Source organism: Microcaecilia unicolor, chromosome 4 (genome assembly GCF_901765095.1).
Source record: "Microcaecilia unicolor chromosome 4, aMicUni1.1, whole genome shotgun sequence".
Taxonomy (NCBI): Eukaryota; Metazoa; Chordata; class Amphibia; order Gymnophiona; family Siphonopidae; genus Microcaecilia; species Microcaecilia unicolor.
In genome coordinates, this window is record NC_044034.1 from 212,912,972 (window position 1) to 212,928,007 (window position 15,036).

The following is a 15,036-nucleotide window of genomic DNA, read 5'->3' on the forward strand; positions in this document are numbered from 1 at the left end:
GAGGGGGTGGGGTCTGTGCTTCAAGAGGTGTAACGGGTAGAGTTAAGGAGAGGGGGTGGGTTTACCCTTCTCTTTTTCTGATTTCGCGTGCAGTCCAGAGCCCCCTCCTCTCCTCACCCATCAATTCCCTGCAATCCCGAGTCCATTCCTTATCTCTCTGTTTCTGCTGCTTGAGACACCTTCCTTATTTCCTCTTCAAAGCCCTCTAATCCCCTGCCCCCCCTCCTCCGCTACCATCCTTGCTGTCCCCTCCAAAAAAAAAAAAAGTTCGCCTCTCCTCAAGTTAGCTCACGAAATGTATATTTTTTTGCCAGTGGGGTTCGACATTCAAATAAGTTAGGCAACCCTGATCTAGCAGTCTTGCCTTTCTGCTACCTGGATTTGAGGGGGGGGGGGGGCGAGCTAATGGGTGAAATTCTATACCTCAAATCCAATTCTATGCAAGGATAGGAGCAGAGAGGAAGGAAAAAGGGGAGAGGCAATGGACTGTCATGATTTTAATAGGAAAGTGTCTACTGAAGGGAGGAGTTAGAAGGGAAGGGTGCCTTCTGTAAAAGACTATAACATAAGTGCCAAAGGGGAGGAGGCTGTGAAAACAGAGGGTTATTTAAAAAAAAAAGAGAACAAGGCATTTTGGCTACTTGTTGTAAGCAAAAGTGCTGCAGGGCACGCGCTAGCCACGAGCATACCACGCTTCCAATAGTCTGTTTTGTTTGTGAAGTCCTGTAGTTGTGCTCATCACCTTTTGTGTCCTGCGATTAAAAGGATGAACGGCTGTACAGTGCAAATGATGCAAATACCTTTTACAAAGTACCCTTTGGAGAACTGTGATGCTGGTGCAGCGGAGGTGGTGCACGGCGGCTCGCTGCACCTTGGCCACTGCATGATGCCACGTGCTGGAGGAGGAGAAGGACGGGGATGCCCGCTGCCCACAAGCTCAGGACTGAAAGGCAAAGGTCCGAAGCGGCGTTGCACCTCCCCGGAGCTTCTGCGCTGTAAACGGCGGCTGGCTTTCCAGGGACTGGGGGAAGTGCAAGCCGGGACCGCAGCGGTGGCCCGGCGCAACGAGCGCGAAAGGAACCGGGTGAAGCTGGTGAACATGGGCTTCCAGACCCTGCGCCAACACGTTCCCAACGGGGCCACCAGCAAAAAGCTGAGCAAAGTGGAGACCCTGCGCTCGGCGGTGGAGTACATCAGAGCACTGCAGCAGCTGCTGGACGAGCACGGGGTGCTGAACGCCAGCTTTCACGACAAGCTGCTGCCTTCTCCCGAGGGCGGGGGCAGCAGCAGTGGCTGCTGTTATTCTTCTTCCACGTCCTCGCCGGGCAGGGAGGGGAGCTCGGAGCCAGGTTCACCCATTTCTACCTGTTCTACAGACGACGGCGCCTACCAGGGGGCGCTAAACCCGGAGGAACGGGAGCTGCTGCACTTCAGCAACTGGTTCCAGCACTACTGAGCCCACGGTAAGACCGCAGCCCAGACAGTGCCCTGCCTTTACTTGCACAGAGATGTGCAGCTAATTGAAATGTGCACTGAAATGCCAAAGCACGGCTTAGCTTTAGCCAATTACAGTCCATTCCTTTAGTACGTTTGTTTTCAGATCCATTTCATTCCCGCTTTCTTGCTTTATCCCTTAGAGCAATCATATTTGAAGTCGGTACTTCCACATATACGCTGTATACGTCAAGGTATCACGAGTGTCGAGACTTATCACAAATAAAATAGCCCTCTAGAGCCATCCTTAAAAGAAAACGGTACTTTGGATAGTCTTGGGTTGTTGGTACGTGTTTGCAGCTATCAATCAATGTACCAAAACTGAGTACTAGACATGAAGCATGTAAGTCTAACTACTTAGCATAGGTGTCTTTGATTTTATCTTTATATTTTAAGCCTTTTCATGATCCTTAGCTGTAGTTTTTGCAGTGACTAGTGTTGGTGTTTTTGATAAGAAAGTGTTTACTTAAAGGAGCTGGTGTGGGAGGGGGAAGGTGCGCTGCCTCTCTGAACTTTGTGTACTTTAGCTATAGAGAACAGCGTAAGTGCTAGAGAGTTTTGCATTGCAAATTACTTCACTCAAGCAGGACAAAGACTACACAATCAACTAGCCAAGGAATGGGGCAAAGAGTTGGGAGCTTTTGTGAAAACATAAGGCTTTGTTTGCAGTATGAAATAAACCAGGTACAAAAAGCAGGGGAAAAGAGTGACATGGTTTTAATGCAAATTGGTTTCCTTTTATGTTTAAACCAAAAAGAGGAGACAGACTTAGCCATGGTAAGAGATCCTCAGGTCAATTCCTGCCATCAAGCTGGCAGTGCTGCACCCCAAATAGCTGGACAGTGAGTTGGGCCCCCAGGCAGAAAGGGCCATTGTGCCCCCCTAGGCCCCCCCACTGCCACCCCCACTGCACACTACAGCTCCCCAGCCCTACCTTGTAGAGCCCTGGTGGTCTAGTGACTCTTCAGGGGCAGGAAAGAACACCACTTCCTGCAAGACAAGTCTTGGAAGCCATTTGAAGATGTGGTGGTACCAGACAGAGCAGCAGCAGCAGTGGGGGTTTTTCCTGCCCCCGAAGAGGCCACTACACCACCAGGCCCTTCAAAGTAGACTCAGGGAACTGTAGTGTGCAGGAGGGGGAAGAGGCACTGGGCCCCCCAGAGCCTCTGGGCTCTTGGGCTCTGCCTGGTTGCCCATATGGTCAGTCCGCTCCTGGGGCTCAGGATTCTGCAAAGCCTGTGTTCTCAGCCTTTGGTAGGGAGGTGGCATGGTCAGCATTAAGGCGACACCTACTGGCCAAAATTTATTTGCAGGGTTTCACAAGGTCTCAGGACCTTGGTTACAGTGACCAGAGTAGGAAAATCCTCAAGTAGTTGTGAATGGAAGATCGTGCCCTGGTTCCAAGTGAGCTGGAAGAAAATGGAGGAACCACAACAGGGGTGGGCAACCTCGGTCCTCGAGGGCTGCAACCCAGTCGGGTTTTCAGGATTTCCTCAGTGAAGATGCATGAGATCTATTTGAATGCACTGCCTTCATTGTATGCAAAAGATCTTATGCATTTTCATTGGGGAAATCCTGAAAACCCAACTGGATTGTTGTCCTCGAGGACCGAGGTTGTCCACCCCTGAACTGTAATTCTCCTGCTTTGGTCCTAGTGAAATACTTTTTCATATAGAGTTGTATGGCAGGGCATTAACCTCTTATTATAGGTTCTGAGTCTTAGCCAAATGCTCAAGAAGGGGCTGTCTTTTGCATTCCTTTGCATTTGGTCTTAGCTAGTTAATTCATTTTTTTTTTTTAGCTTATTGTAATTTCTGTGTGAGTTGATGGTATCATGTTGCTGATGTGGTTTTCCCCTTGGGTTTTTTTTCTTTGCAGCTATGCTGAAAGTCAAGATGCACGAGAGCTCAATACCTCACCATCCTTGTTGCTGAAGTGGTGTGTTGGAGTCGGAGCAGCAGAACCCCTCAGCCTTTCTCCTTTCCCCAGCCTCCACTGCTTACAGTGCTCAGGATCTCCTCTGACCTCCAGCAACCTAAAGCACAAGATTAAAAGACCTCCAGCAGCCTAAAGCACAAGATTTAAAAAAAAAAATCTACGGAGCCTGTGGACTCTGCTTATCTTTCCTTAAAAGTGCAATTATGTCAAGGTAGCTGGGACCAGTACTTCACCTGCTGTGGTGCAGTAGTTTTGGTAAATGGTTTTTGAGAACATTACCAGCCTTGCTCTTCTCTGGCTGAATTTGATTGTTAAATTTCACACAGGGGAAAATTGGATTCAGTTACTCACCATTTCCAAATCCAAGCCAGTTAAATATTCAGGTAAGCCGAGGCACACCTAACACAACTGAGGGTGACACGCATTGCCCAAGGTCACAAGAAGCATCAGTGGGAGAAGGACAATTTGAACCACTAGACAACAGTAAAAGCAATGACCTTTTTGCAGGGTCTTCTGGCTTCCTGTTCTGATGGCTTGGTTAGGAAAGAAATTACTGTGGGGAATAAGTGAAGTACAGCTGCCTGTACTAGACAGAGTGATACTGCCAGTTTAGAATGTTGAAATAAAAGTTTCTGATTCTGTATTTGATGACATTTCCATGACTATTTTGTAATGTTATATGCCTGTGGTTGTTTAATGTGAAGGTTTTGTTTGTCTTTTTTAATCACTTTTTTTTATTTTTTTACTGAAGGCGCTTTTTTAAATGCACTTGTGATGTAAGTTTATATTTGCAGGGTTTTTGTATTTTACAGAATATGCTATATTATGTTAACTAATCCTTATAAATAAAGAGCATTATTTCTAATTATAAAATGTATTTTAGATGTTTCATCTGAGGCAGTGTTAGAAGATCACAATGAAAACGAATCACTGCTGTCACATATAGTCCTGGAACTCTGATCCCTGCAGGATTGCCATCCAGTCCCATGAGGTTGGAAGCTGGTACCTCCTGAATGGCCTTAACATGGCTTAGGTTCTGGAGAACCCTCTTATCCCCCCTCCCCCCAACCGTGGAAGGAAGGTTATTGGTACTGGTCCAGCACAGGAGTTTATTTTTAAAGTCTCAGAGACAGACTGCCAATTGGATGGGTGTGTGGAGGAGGGGGGAAGGGGTGGTTTGGAGGGATGAGGTGGTATGCCGAATCAATGTAGGTCCTTAGGGCACTATGGGTAGTGATGGCATTGCTGTTCCTGTCCCTGCTTGCATGCTCATGTCTATTCTAATGTTCGTGCTTTATGGTAGTTGCTTGATGCTCTGTAGCAGAGGGAACCTTATGGGTTATACATTTATTATGTAATGATGATAACATGAGGAGTGGTTTTGAGGCAAAGGCTCGGGGGTGTTGGAGACAGTTTAGGTGTCTGAAGGTGGTTAGCTGCTGGCTGGGGCTGTGGCAGATTGGCTGCTCTGATACAGGGGCAGGAGGGGGGTAGGGTTGGTGTAAAGGCAAGGGAAAGTAATGGTTCCCTGTACTGTGTTGCTTGGTGTTGCAATGCCCTGGGTTGGTGTCAGGGTTGCCATATAAAAAAAAAATTCCCACACAAAACCGCTCAAAAACCGCCCAAAAACTGCACACACCCCACCCCCGACGTCATCAACCCCGCCCCTTCTGTCATCACCCCACCCCTGCCCTCATCAGCCCCACCCCTTCCGTCATCACCCCGCCATCAGCCCCGCCCCCACCGTCATCGCCCCGCCCAATATGTCAACAAACCCCGCCTAAAACGTCACAAACCCCGCTTCTGTCACCATTAGCCCCACCCCCCACCGGCCGAAAACCCGCCCAAAACCCGCACAGAAAAAAGAAAATGAGCCCAAAAAACCGCAACCCGCTGCAGGCAAAAGTTTCCCACGGCGGGTTGCGGAAAACCGCCCAATTGGGCGGGAAAACCGCCCATCTGGCAACCCTGGTTGGTGTGACCAATAAACCGTGACCTTGCTTTGTTTCATTGATAGGTAAGGAGAAGAGGAACTACAGCATTCCTTGCAATTATTAATTCTCATACAAACAATAAATTTACCTTCTGGCCTCTTCCGTGCTGGTTGAGCCCTCCTCCTATCTTGACAAACTTGCTCTCCCCAATTTCTCTTTTTCTGTGTACATTCTGTGTCTGTGTTAACTGCCTCCTCATTCTGTCTCTCATTTACATGTGTTCTCTAGTATACATGATGTAACATTATCCTGGGATTTCTGCTATGTACCAAGTCCTCCTTTACTGACAACTAGGCATTTCACTGCTGTCAGCACATGGCCTGATCCAATGACATTGCTGAACTGTCTTAGAAAAGGTCACTTAAGCAAAAGGGGAAGCAACAAATTCAGGTAAGAAAGAAATGGAGAATGAGAAGAAAAATACTAATTTTAGTTTGGTAAAAGAGTTTTCTCTTGAGAATTCTGCACAACTGCTAATCAAATCTAATATTGGCACGTCTATACTGCCTTTTCCCTCCAAAATTGGGCCCAAAGCAGTTTCCAATAGGTTAAAAAACATAAGCTGAATCGTGCGTAAGTTTAAAAAAGACCTTTGAAATGAAAAAGATTTTAAATGTTTATGACAAGAATAATATGAAGAACTTAGGGGTCCTTTTACTAAGGTGTGCCGAAAAGTGGCCTGTGCTGGTGTAGACGCATGTATTGGATGTGCGCAGGTTCATTTTTCAGTGCACCTGCAAAAAAGCCTCTTGTTTTTTTTAAACAAAAATGGACGTGCAGTAAAATGAAAATTGACGTGCGTCCATTTTGGGCCCCAGACCTTACCGCCACCCACTGACTTAGCAGTAAGGTCTCGTGCGTTAACCGGGCAGTAATCGTCTGATTATTGCCCGGTTAGCACCACGCACCGGAAATTTTCAGGCATGTGTGCTGGGCGCATATAAAAAATGAAATTACCGTCCGGGCCACGCGGTAGCCGGGCAGTGGTTCCGAATTGGCGCACGTTGGACGTGCGTAAGTGCCTACACGGCTTAGTAAAAGGGCCCCTTAATGCAGAACTTGAGCAGGATTCTCCTCCTGCACAGAACTTGGCTTAGATGGTGAATAGCAAACAGGTGGGGAGGTTTCAAACCCCACTCATGCTGATTGGCTGACTGGGCTGCGAGGCAGGGATAGGAGTCTGGCAGGCTCAGTGGTAGTGCAGAAGGCAAAAATACTGTTTCTTATGTTATCTGTCCTGGGAGTATGTGGGGAAAGTTCTGTTTTTTTCCTTTACTTTTGTGATTGTGCAAAACTTGTCTAGTTGAGGGTTGGTGCAAAAGTTGTAATATTGTTGCAGCTAAAGGGGTGAAAACCAGAGCCAGCAGGGCAAAAGGTGAAGGAGTCATGGATACAGCATTGGTTGATGGTCACAAGGCTGAGAAGAATTCAGAAAAGAGGGTGGGGGAGGAAACACTGAAGGTAATCTGGGACCCAGCAGGAGGGGGTGATTAGCTGTGCTGGGTCTGTGGTTGGCTCATTGCCCAGGCACTAGTACAGTTGTGATGGGGGGAGGCAAAATTCAAGATAGTGGAAAAGTCTGCCACCTGCATGATATTGGCTCAGGCGAACCGATGTGTTCCTGGTTGACAAATAAGGCTGCGGCCAAGTTTTAACCTAATGGTTCAAATTCTGGCATATTCATTTATATGTTGGGATTGTTAGTAAGAGATAAATCATTAAAAGAGGTTGGCTGGGACTGGCGATTCCTGAGTATCTCCGTTAGAGAAAAGTGACTGTAGGGTCCATGGGGCCAGAAGAGAAAGGTGGGTAGGTTCCAAAAAGCGAAACAGGACAGCTGCAAGGTGCACAGAACTGTCAGAGAAAGGAAACTGTGTTGGCCTGCAAGGCCCGAAAGAGGACTGGAGATGTGGCAAGATCTACTGTTAAAGACTGGGGTGGAAGATGCCTTGGAGAGTTAGGAGGGTAAGAGAGTTGAAGCTAGGTGAAAGTGTTCAGCATGGTGGGGGGAGGGAGGTCATGAAAAGTTTGAGCTGGGAGACTGCTCTACTGTCTGACAGTAATTTGAAAGAGGCTAAAATCAAAGGCTTTGCAGAGCCTCCCCCACCCCTCCCCCTCCAGGCTGCAGGAGCAGACCTCCTGAGCCCATAAAGGTTTCAGAGCCTCCCCACAGCTCAGCTGTCTACTAACCATTGCAGCTGGGACTACCTGATGAATGTCATCCTTATCACCCCTCCAAATTCATACCCCTTCCCTTTTAGCCAATAACTTTGATTTAAAGCATTTTCATCAACAGCCCTCACATTATTGAAATAATTCCATATAATACTCATTGGAAGTAAACAGTAGTCCCGCAGCTTTCTTTATTCACAACACTTAAACGTGTAACTTTAATTCTGAACAATATCACCCCGAGCTACAGTTAACATGTTTTGGGAATACCTAACTCCCCCACTACTCTTGTCAGCTGAGTAGAATGTCCATTTCCAGTCCATCCTTGCAGATATCAGTTGTCACAGCTTCGCCTTGCCAGCATGAGCCCTGATGCATGCATGGGCCTCCATGCCTGTTAACTGGGTCTTGGGATCCACCCAAATAATCCACTCTTGTCATTGCCTACCATTATGGCTCATCCCTCATGAGCCACAACCCCTGTAGCTCGTGTGTCTGCCACTGCAACAACCAAAGCTAGAACCACCAAGCAGCCAGCCTGATCTCAAGATCAACCCCCCCCCCCCCCCCCCCCCCCGCATGCCTGGCCAACCTAAAAAAGGGGGTGGATGGGAGGGCAATATGCCTTTCAGGAGCAGGAATGCCCTGATCTTCGGAGGGGCTACCATATATGCCCAGCCTGTAGCCCCATCCCACCTCCACCCTTGTCCAATTGCACTCTACCAGGCCAAAGAGAAAAGAGTTAAATTTTAAATTATCCAGTAGAAGCACCTGCACACCTGCCTGCACAGCCCACCTAACAACTCCAGTGATCAGAGGCCAACCCTCCACTGAGTTAGACCAACCCAAGGTTAACTGGGCCCATCAAGATTAGCTTGTGGGCTTGTCTCTTCTACCTGAGAACAGTGAGCTACAGCCTTCCTGAAAAAGAGAGTAAATGGTAATCTGCAGGCTGAACTCTCCCTTTCAGCTCCTTTCAGAGGTTGTGTCTGAACTGAAGCCCTGTGGGTCCTCGCTGCCCCACTTTTTTAAGAATAGGAACTACAGCATTTGTTTCTCCCCACGCTGCATAGGTCTTTTCCCGGTGCAGCTGTCATAGTTCAGAGCAGGGGTGTAGCCAGACCTCGAGGTGGGAGGGGGCCAGAGTCCAAAGTGGGGGGGGGGCATATTTTGGTCGCTGCCCCGCTACCGCCACCCCTCCTCTGCTGCCTTGCCGCCCCCTCCGCCGCCCACCGCCGCAGCAAATACCTTGGCTGGCGGGGGTCCCCAACCCCCGACAGCTGAAGACTTCGTTCAGCACTGCTCTCCGGCACCACCTCATTGCCTGCCCTGCTCTCTCTTCCCCCACATCCGGCACGCTCGTTTTAGTGAAACTGAGCATACTCAATTTTCACTAAAAGGAGCGTTCCCGACGTGAGGGAAAGAGAGAGCAGGGCAGGCAATGCGGCAGCGCCGCCGCAGACTAGCGCTGGATGAAGTCTTCAGCTAGCAGGGGTTGGAGACCCCTGCTAGCCAACCAGGGGCCCAGAGTGAATTTGGGGGGGGGGGGGCGCGAGGCCCTACCTAGCTAAGCCACTGGTTCAGAGCAGGGTTCCCGGCTCTCTTCTGGCTGTCTGTCTCCCCTACAACCACACTGGAACATGGGAGCCAACTTTTCAAAATTATTGGGGTGCTAAGCTCAGTGGAATTAACCCCTCCCTGGACACATACAAGGAATTTTCTCAATATTGGGGTGCTCAAGCAGCCACAGAGCTGGCTCCTATTCACCGGAGCACACTGCAGCAAGAGAAACAGAGGGGGAACAGGTAATGACTGAGTGCTCCCTTCTTCTCCTTTCAGAGGCTCCCTCCCCAGCAAGTGTGCTTTCCTTTTCTTCTCCCCCCCCCCCCTCCAGGCTACACGAGGAGAAAGTTTCAAGTTTCTTAAGTTTCTTCATTACTTGATATACCACCCATCACATTTTGTTTGCGCAGTTTACATACATAATGCAATTCCATTTGGTTAGGAAAGGAGAAAAAAAAAGCAGTATGATACAGCTACAGTGCCCTCCAGGGCACCCCACCGCACTCACATCTCCTACTTCTATCCAACAAGTGAACTCTTATAGGAAAGCTTCCTTAAACAAATAAGTTTTCAGATTGGTTTTAAAGTGGGTAGAAACTCTTGTGATCTTATAGCTAAGGGAAGGATGTTCCAAAGACTAGGGACTACTACAGTGATAGGCAGATGATCAAAAGCCATGCGCTGTTCCAAACAGCGCTCTAAAAATAGCACTGGAACAGCACAGGCTTTACCGGACCTATGATCAGAGATAATTGCATTCAAATTTAAGCATGCAATTCTCTCTGATCATGGGGTAGAAGAGCAGTAGGATTCTCCCGCACTTGTTTGACAGGTCTGGGCTGTCAAAAGCCCAGATCTGTCAAACACAGGGGCTGGAGGTCCATGGGACCACTAGACCCCAACTACCCCCACCTGAGCCAAGCGAAATGGGGGCTGGAGGTCCGGCATACCTCCAGTCCCCCCTACCCCCCAGCATCCCTCCGATGTCCTTGGTGGCCCAGTGGGTAAGTCCTCCCCACCTGGTGGTCTAGAGGCCCTTCCCCACCCCCTACCTGAAGTTGGAGGGGAGAGGTGGCCTCCCTCCTCTTCCATCAGCGCCGCCTGGAAAATGGCAGCACCTAGCCCTGCCCAATACATCCTGGGAAGCGCTGGGCGGGGCTTCACAACATATAAGGGGTGCTGATGGAAGAGGAGGGAGGCCACCTTCCTGCTCCAACTGCAGGTAGGGGGGTGGAGAAGGGCGGCTAGAACACCAGGTGGGGGGGGGGGGATTTACCCGCGGCCCACTGGGCCACCAGGAACATCAGTGGGATGCTGGGAGGGGGTTAGGGGGGGCTGGAGACTCACTGGATTTCCAGCACCCCTGAACCTGGGTTGGGGGGGGTTGGGGGGAACCAGAGGTCTGCCGGACCTCCAGCCTCCTGTTGCTGGGGGCAGGGGTCGGGTCGGGGTCCTGCCAGGGCTGCTGCATTGGGGTAAATGGGGGCCAGCTAGCATGCAAATGCATGCTTGACAGGGCTCACCATTCCTCCTCAGTGGTCTGCTAACCCTAAGGCCAGCTCCGAGCTGGTGTAGGGTTTGCCGCGGTCAGCGAGCCAATCTTTGGCGTGCTGGTCACTGATCATTGGGGATGAATAGGTTTAGCATGCATTTGAATGCTACTTGCGCTAAGAGCCCTGTTTTGCATGCTAGTTGCGTTCAGAGCCCCCAAGCGTGTTGTTTCACGCACTCAGGGGCTCTGATCATGGGGCGGTAGCAAATGCAGGCGCTAGTATGGTGCTAACAGCCTCTAGCACCTGCATTTGCTTCTGATCATTGGCCCAGGAAAGTCTTCTTCCTGATGCTCTCAGCTCTCAACCTTTATCTGTCTAAAAGTAGGGACAACAAGGAGGTTTTGATGATTGGATCAAAGAGCTCATTGGGGAGAATAATATTGCAGCAACTGGGTTAAGAAAATGGGAAGATTAGGATGAAGGTGGCAATACCTAATAGAGAGGTTTCCATGTTATGGTGTGGGCGAAAACCTGTTTGATGCAAATGAAGAACCGCAGTTCTCGCAACGTAATCTTGTAACTGTGAGAAAACAAATTTTTTCTGTAATCTTGGAAAAAAAGGGAAGATTTGCAATGGGCCGGTAATTAGTGCACAGGTGTGGCCCTAATTTGTAATCCTTAATCTTAGGCATAATATGGGTGCTCTTCTGTAAAAAAGGCACAAGGCCTGTTTGAAGACTTGCTGTGACCTTAGAAAGGGTTAGAGGCAGCAAAACAGTTGCATAGTATTTGACTAATACAGAAGGAATGGGATCATGTGGAGCAGTAGTAGCTTTCACAGTAGGTAGTGTTTCTGAGATCACAGAGACATCTGGGATAGAGAAAGTAAAACTGTCTCTATGCTGTACCTGCTAAGGTGTGTCAAAAGGTGGGAAAGAGAGATTAACATCAGGTAAGTTGACTGTGGACTGGAGCATGGCTATTTATTTATTTAATACATTTATAGCCCACCTATCCAACCATCTAAGCAAAGTACAATATAACTCATAAAATAGCACATAAAACATCACAAAAACCCCAGACATATAAATATCCAAAGCCTCTCCCCCCCCCAAAAAAACCCTGAGAACCCTCCCCTCAAGCAAACGCTTTACAAAACAATCAGCTTTTCACCTGTTTTTTCAACTGGAACCCGTGAAAAGCAGTAGCAAGTTCCCATGCCGATGGGAAAGTTATAGCACCTTTGGAGGACCTGGCATCACAGTCAATGAGTGTAATATTTTATAAAGAGCCCAGGAATTAGAAAGCCTAGAGATTTGCTTAGAATAATATTGATGTTTAGCTTCTATAATGGCCAGAGTGAGAGGCCTGGAACAGCTGTGTGTCCTGTGACAGAAGGGGGAGGAGTGAGAGGCTGTAGAAGGGTTTTGAGTAGAGGAGATCAGAAGGGTGCATTAGGAGGATCGAGGGAGGGGTGTAAGAGCCTAGGAAAAGTACGAAAGTGGTTAGAAATGGTGTGCAGAGGGACTGTGGTGATCTAAGGTATTGCAAGGCATGGAATGAGAGGATCTAAAGGAGTGGGAAGGGTGAAGGAGTGGACAGATGTGGTGTTGGAAAGAATCAGAATGGGAGTATCCATTCCTCTCCAGATTCTCAATCCTAATTCCTTTTCTTCTTTTCTCTCTCTAGCCTCCTTCTGTCCTTGATTCGCCCATCTTCTTCTGCCTCTACACTTCCACTCCCCCATCCCTTTGGCTCTTCTGCTTGAGGTTCCCCAGATCTACTCTCTGTTCCCAAATCCCAGTTCTTCCTCTTTCACTATCTTCCATCCCATGCTTCCCTTCCCAAAAGTGAGTACTAAAATCTTCCCACTACCTCCCGAAAAGATCATACGAGTTAACAGACCACCCTCCCCCCCCCAAAAAAAACAATGTCAGGAAAACACTTTATTTGACTGAAGTTTAAAAAATAAATCACAATATTTTACTGACGTAAGAGGAGACAGACTGATTAGCAGAGCTCAGTAGAGGGACCTTGGTGTGATGGTGTCTGAGGATCTCAAGGTGACGAAACAATGTGACAAGGTGTTGGCCAGAGCCAGAAGGATGCTAGGTTGCATAGAGAGGGGTATAACTAGCAGAAGAAAGGAGGTGTTGAGGCCCTTGTAACAAGTTGTTGGTGAGGTCCCACTTGGAGTATTGTGTTCAGTTTTGGAGGCCGCATTTCGCTAAGGATGTAAAAAGACTTGAAATGGTTCTGAGAAAAGCAATGAAAATGGTATGGGATTTGCGTCACAAGACGTATGAGGAGATATTTGATGACCGGATGATATATTCCATGGACGAAAGAAGAAACAAGGGTGATATGATACAAGCAAACCTTTTCCAGAGGTGGGAAGGTTTTAGAACTAGAAGACACAAATTTAGATTGCAGGGGGTGGGGGAGGACTCATGAATAATGCCAGGAAGTGCTTTTTCAAAGAGAGGGTGATAGATTCCTGGAATGCCCTCCCACGGGAGGTGGTGGAGATGAAAACAGTAACATGCGTGGCATAAACATAAAGGAACCCTGTATGGAAGGCATGGAACCAAAAAAGCTTCTACAGTTTGTGCCCTGATCATGGCTGGACAAATTCCGCTTCAGTAGTTGTAGAACAAGGCCAGTGCCCGGCAGACCTCTATGGTCTGTACCCTGATCGAGGCTGGACAGATTTGGATGGGCTGGAGTGGGGCTTCGATGACAGCTTCAGTAGTTGGAGAACAAGGTTAGTGCTGGGCAGACTTCTATGGTCTGTGCCCTGAAAATGGCAAGGACAAATCAAGATCAAGTATACATATATAGTATCACATCATTCTTTATGCTATGCGTTTATCTTGTTAGGTAGACTGGATGGACCTACAGGTTTTTATCTGCATCATCGACTATGTTACTATGAACGGTGGGGGGGGGGGGGGGGGGGGGGGGCTAATGGGTGAAATTCTATACCTCAAGCTGAATTCAGTGTAAGGTGCAGAGAAAAAGGAAGGGGGGAGGGAAGCTGTGGGCTGTCAGGGCTTTCACAGGAAAGAAGGGAGGAGTTAGAAGGGAAAGGTCTCTGCAAAAGGGTATAACATAAGTGCTAAGGGGGAGGAGGCTGTGAAAACAGGGGGTTATTTAAAAAACGAGAACAAGGAATTTGGCTACTTGTAAGCAAAAGTGCTGCAGGGCACACGCTAGCCATGAGCATACCAGGCTTCCAATAGTCTGTTTTGTTTGTGAAGTCCTGTAGTTGTGCTCATCACCTTTTGTGTCCTCTGATTAAAAGGATGAACAGCTGTACAGTGCAAATGATGCAAATACCTTTTACAAAGTACCCTTTGGAGAACTGTGATGGTGGTGCAGTGGAGGTGGTGCATGGTGGCTGCCCTAGCTCTGGCTCACTGCACCTTGGGCAGTGCATGATGCCATGTGCTGGAGGAGGAGAAGGACAAGGATGCCCGCTGCCCACAAGCTCAGGACTGAAAGGCAAAGGTCTGAAGCGGCGTTGCATCTCCCCAGAGCTTCTGCGCTGTAAACGGCGGCTGGCTTTCCAGGGACTGGGGGAAGTGCAAGCCGGGACCGCAGCGGTGGCCCGGCGCAACGAGCGTGAAAGGAACCGGGTGAAGCTGGTGAACATGGGCTTCCAGACCCTGCGCCAACACGTTCCCAATGGGGCCACCAGCAAAAAGCTGAGCAAAGTGGAGACCCTGCGCTCGGCGGTGGAGTACATCAGAGCACTGCAGCAGCTGCTGGACCAGCACGACGCTGTGAGTGCTGCCTTCCAGGACAGGCTGCTGCCTTCTCCGGAGGGTGGGGGCAGGGGCGGTGGCATCGGTTGCTGTTACAACTCTTCCACGTCCTCATCACCCTCCTCACCGGATAGCGAGGGCAGCTCGATGCCGGATTCACCGCATTCTGCCTATTCCTCAGATGGCAGCAGCTACGAGGGGGCGCTGAACTCAGAGGAGCAGGATCTGCTGCACTTTACCAGCTGGTTTGAGCGTTACTGAATCCACGGTAAGACCGCAGCCCCTATGCCTTGGTCCTCATCGTGGCTCCAGATTGTGGGCAAGGGATGTGGTTGTTGGACGCATTCGATTTGCTTCCAACCCGTATCTCACTTTAGCCATTGCGATCCACCCCTTTATTTTAGTATTTTTGCTTTCAGATCCATTTAATTTGACTCAATTCTCATTTTCTGCTGTTTTCAACTTGGATCCCTTAAATGGTAGAATATTCATATTTCACACATATCCACCTCCATGTACTAGGTGGTCCGCGAGATATTCGTTTTACCCGGATCCCTCCTGGAGTGTCATGCCTACAGTTCACTAGACGTATCGTGTATGAAGTACCTTTGAAGA

At 48.8% G+C, this 15,036-nt stretch overlaps 2 protein-coding genes across 2 annotated transcripts; both read left to right on the forward strand.

Annotated features, from left to right (window-relative positions):
• Positions 1-760: 760 nt before the first annotated feature.
• LOC115468992 (achaete-scute homolog 2-like) lies at positions 761-3,548 on the forward strand. The gene is made up of 2 exons (XM_030201215.1): positions 761-1,463; positions 3,373-3,548. The coding sequence occupies exon 1, from the start codon at positions 767-769 to the stop codon at positions 1,454-1,456; it is 690 nt and encodes a 229-aa protein (XP_030057075.1). The 5' UTR covers positions 761-766; the 3' UTR covers positions 1,457-1,463; positions 3,373-3,548.
• Positions 3,549-6,812: 3,264 nt separating this feature from the next.
• LOC115469668 (achaete-scute homolog 1b-like) lies at positions 6,813-14,682 on the forward strand. Its single transcript, XM_030202456.1, has 2 exons — positions 6,813-6,887; positions 13,915-14,682. Exons 1-2 carry the CDS (start codon positions 6,813-6,815, stop codon positions 14,680-14,682), a joined length of 843 nt encoding a protein of 280 aa, XP_030058316.1.
• Positions 14,683-15,036: the final 354 nt, after the last annotated feature.

Excerpts from the sequence above, each read along its gene's own strand:
- LOC115468992 (XM_030201215.1), top strand. The coding sequence starts at position 767 with ATGAACGGCTGTACAGTGCAAATGATGCAAATACCTTTTACAAAGTAC.
- LOC115469668 (XM_030202456.1), top strand. The coding sequence starts at position 6,813 with ATGGATACAGCATTGGTTGATGGTCACAAGGCTGAGAAGAATTCAGAA. Across the intron at positions 6,888-13,914 it reads TGGGGGAGGAAACACTGAAG|TCCTGTAGTTGTGCTCATCA; the intron begins GTAATCTGGGAC and ends TTGTTTGTGAAG.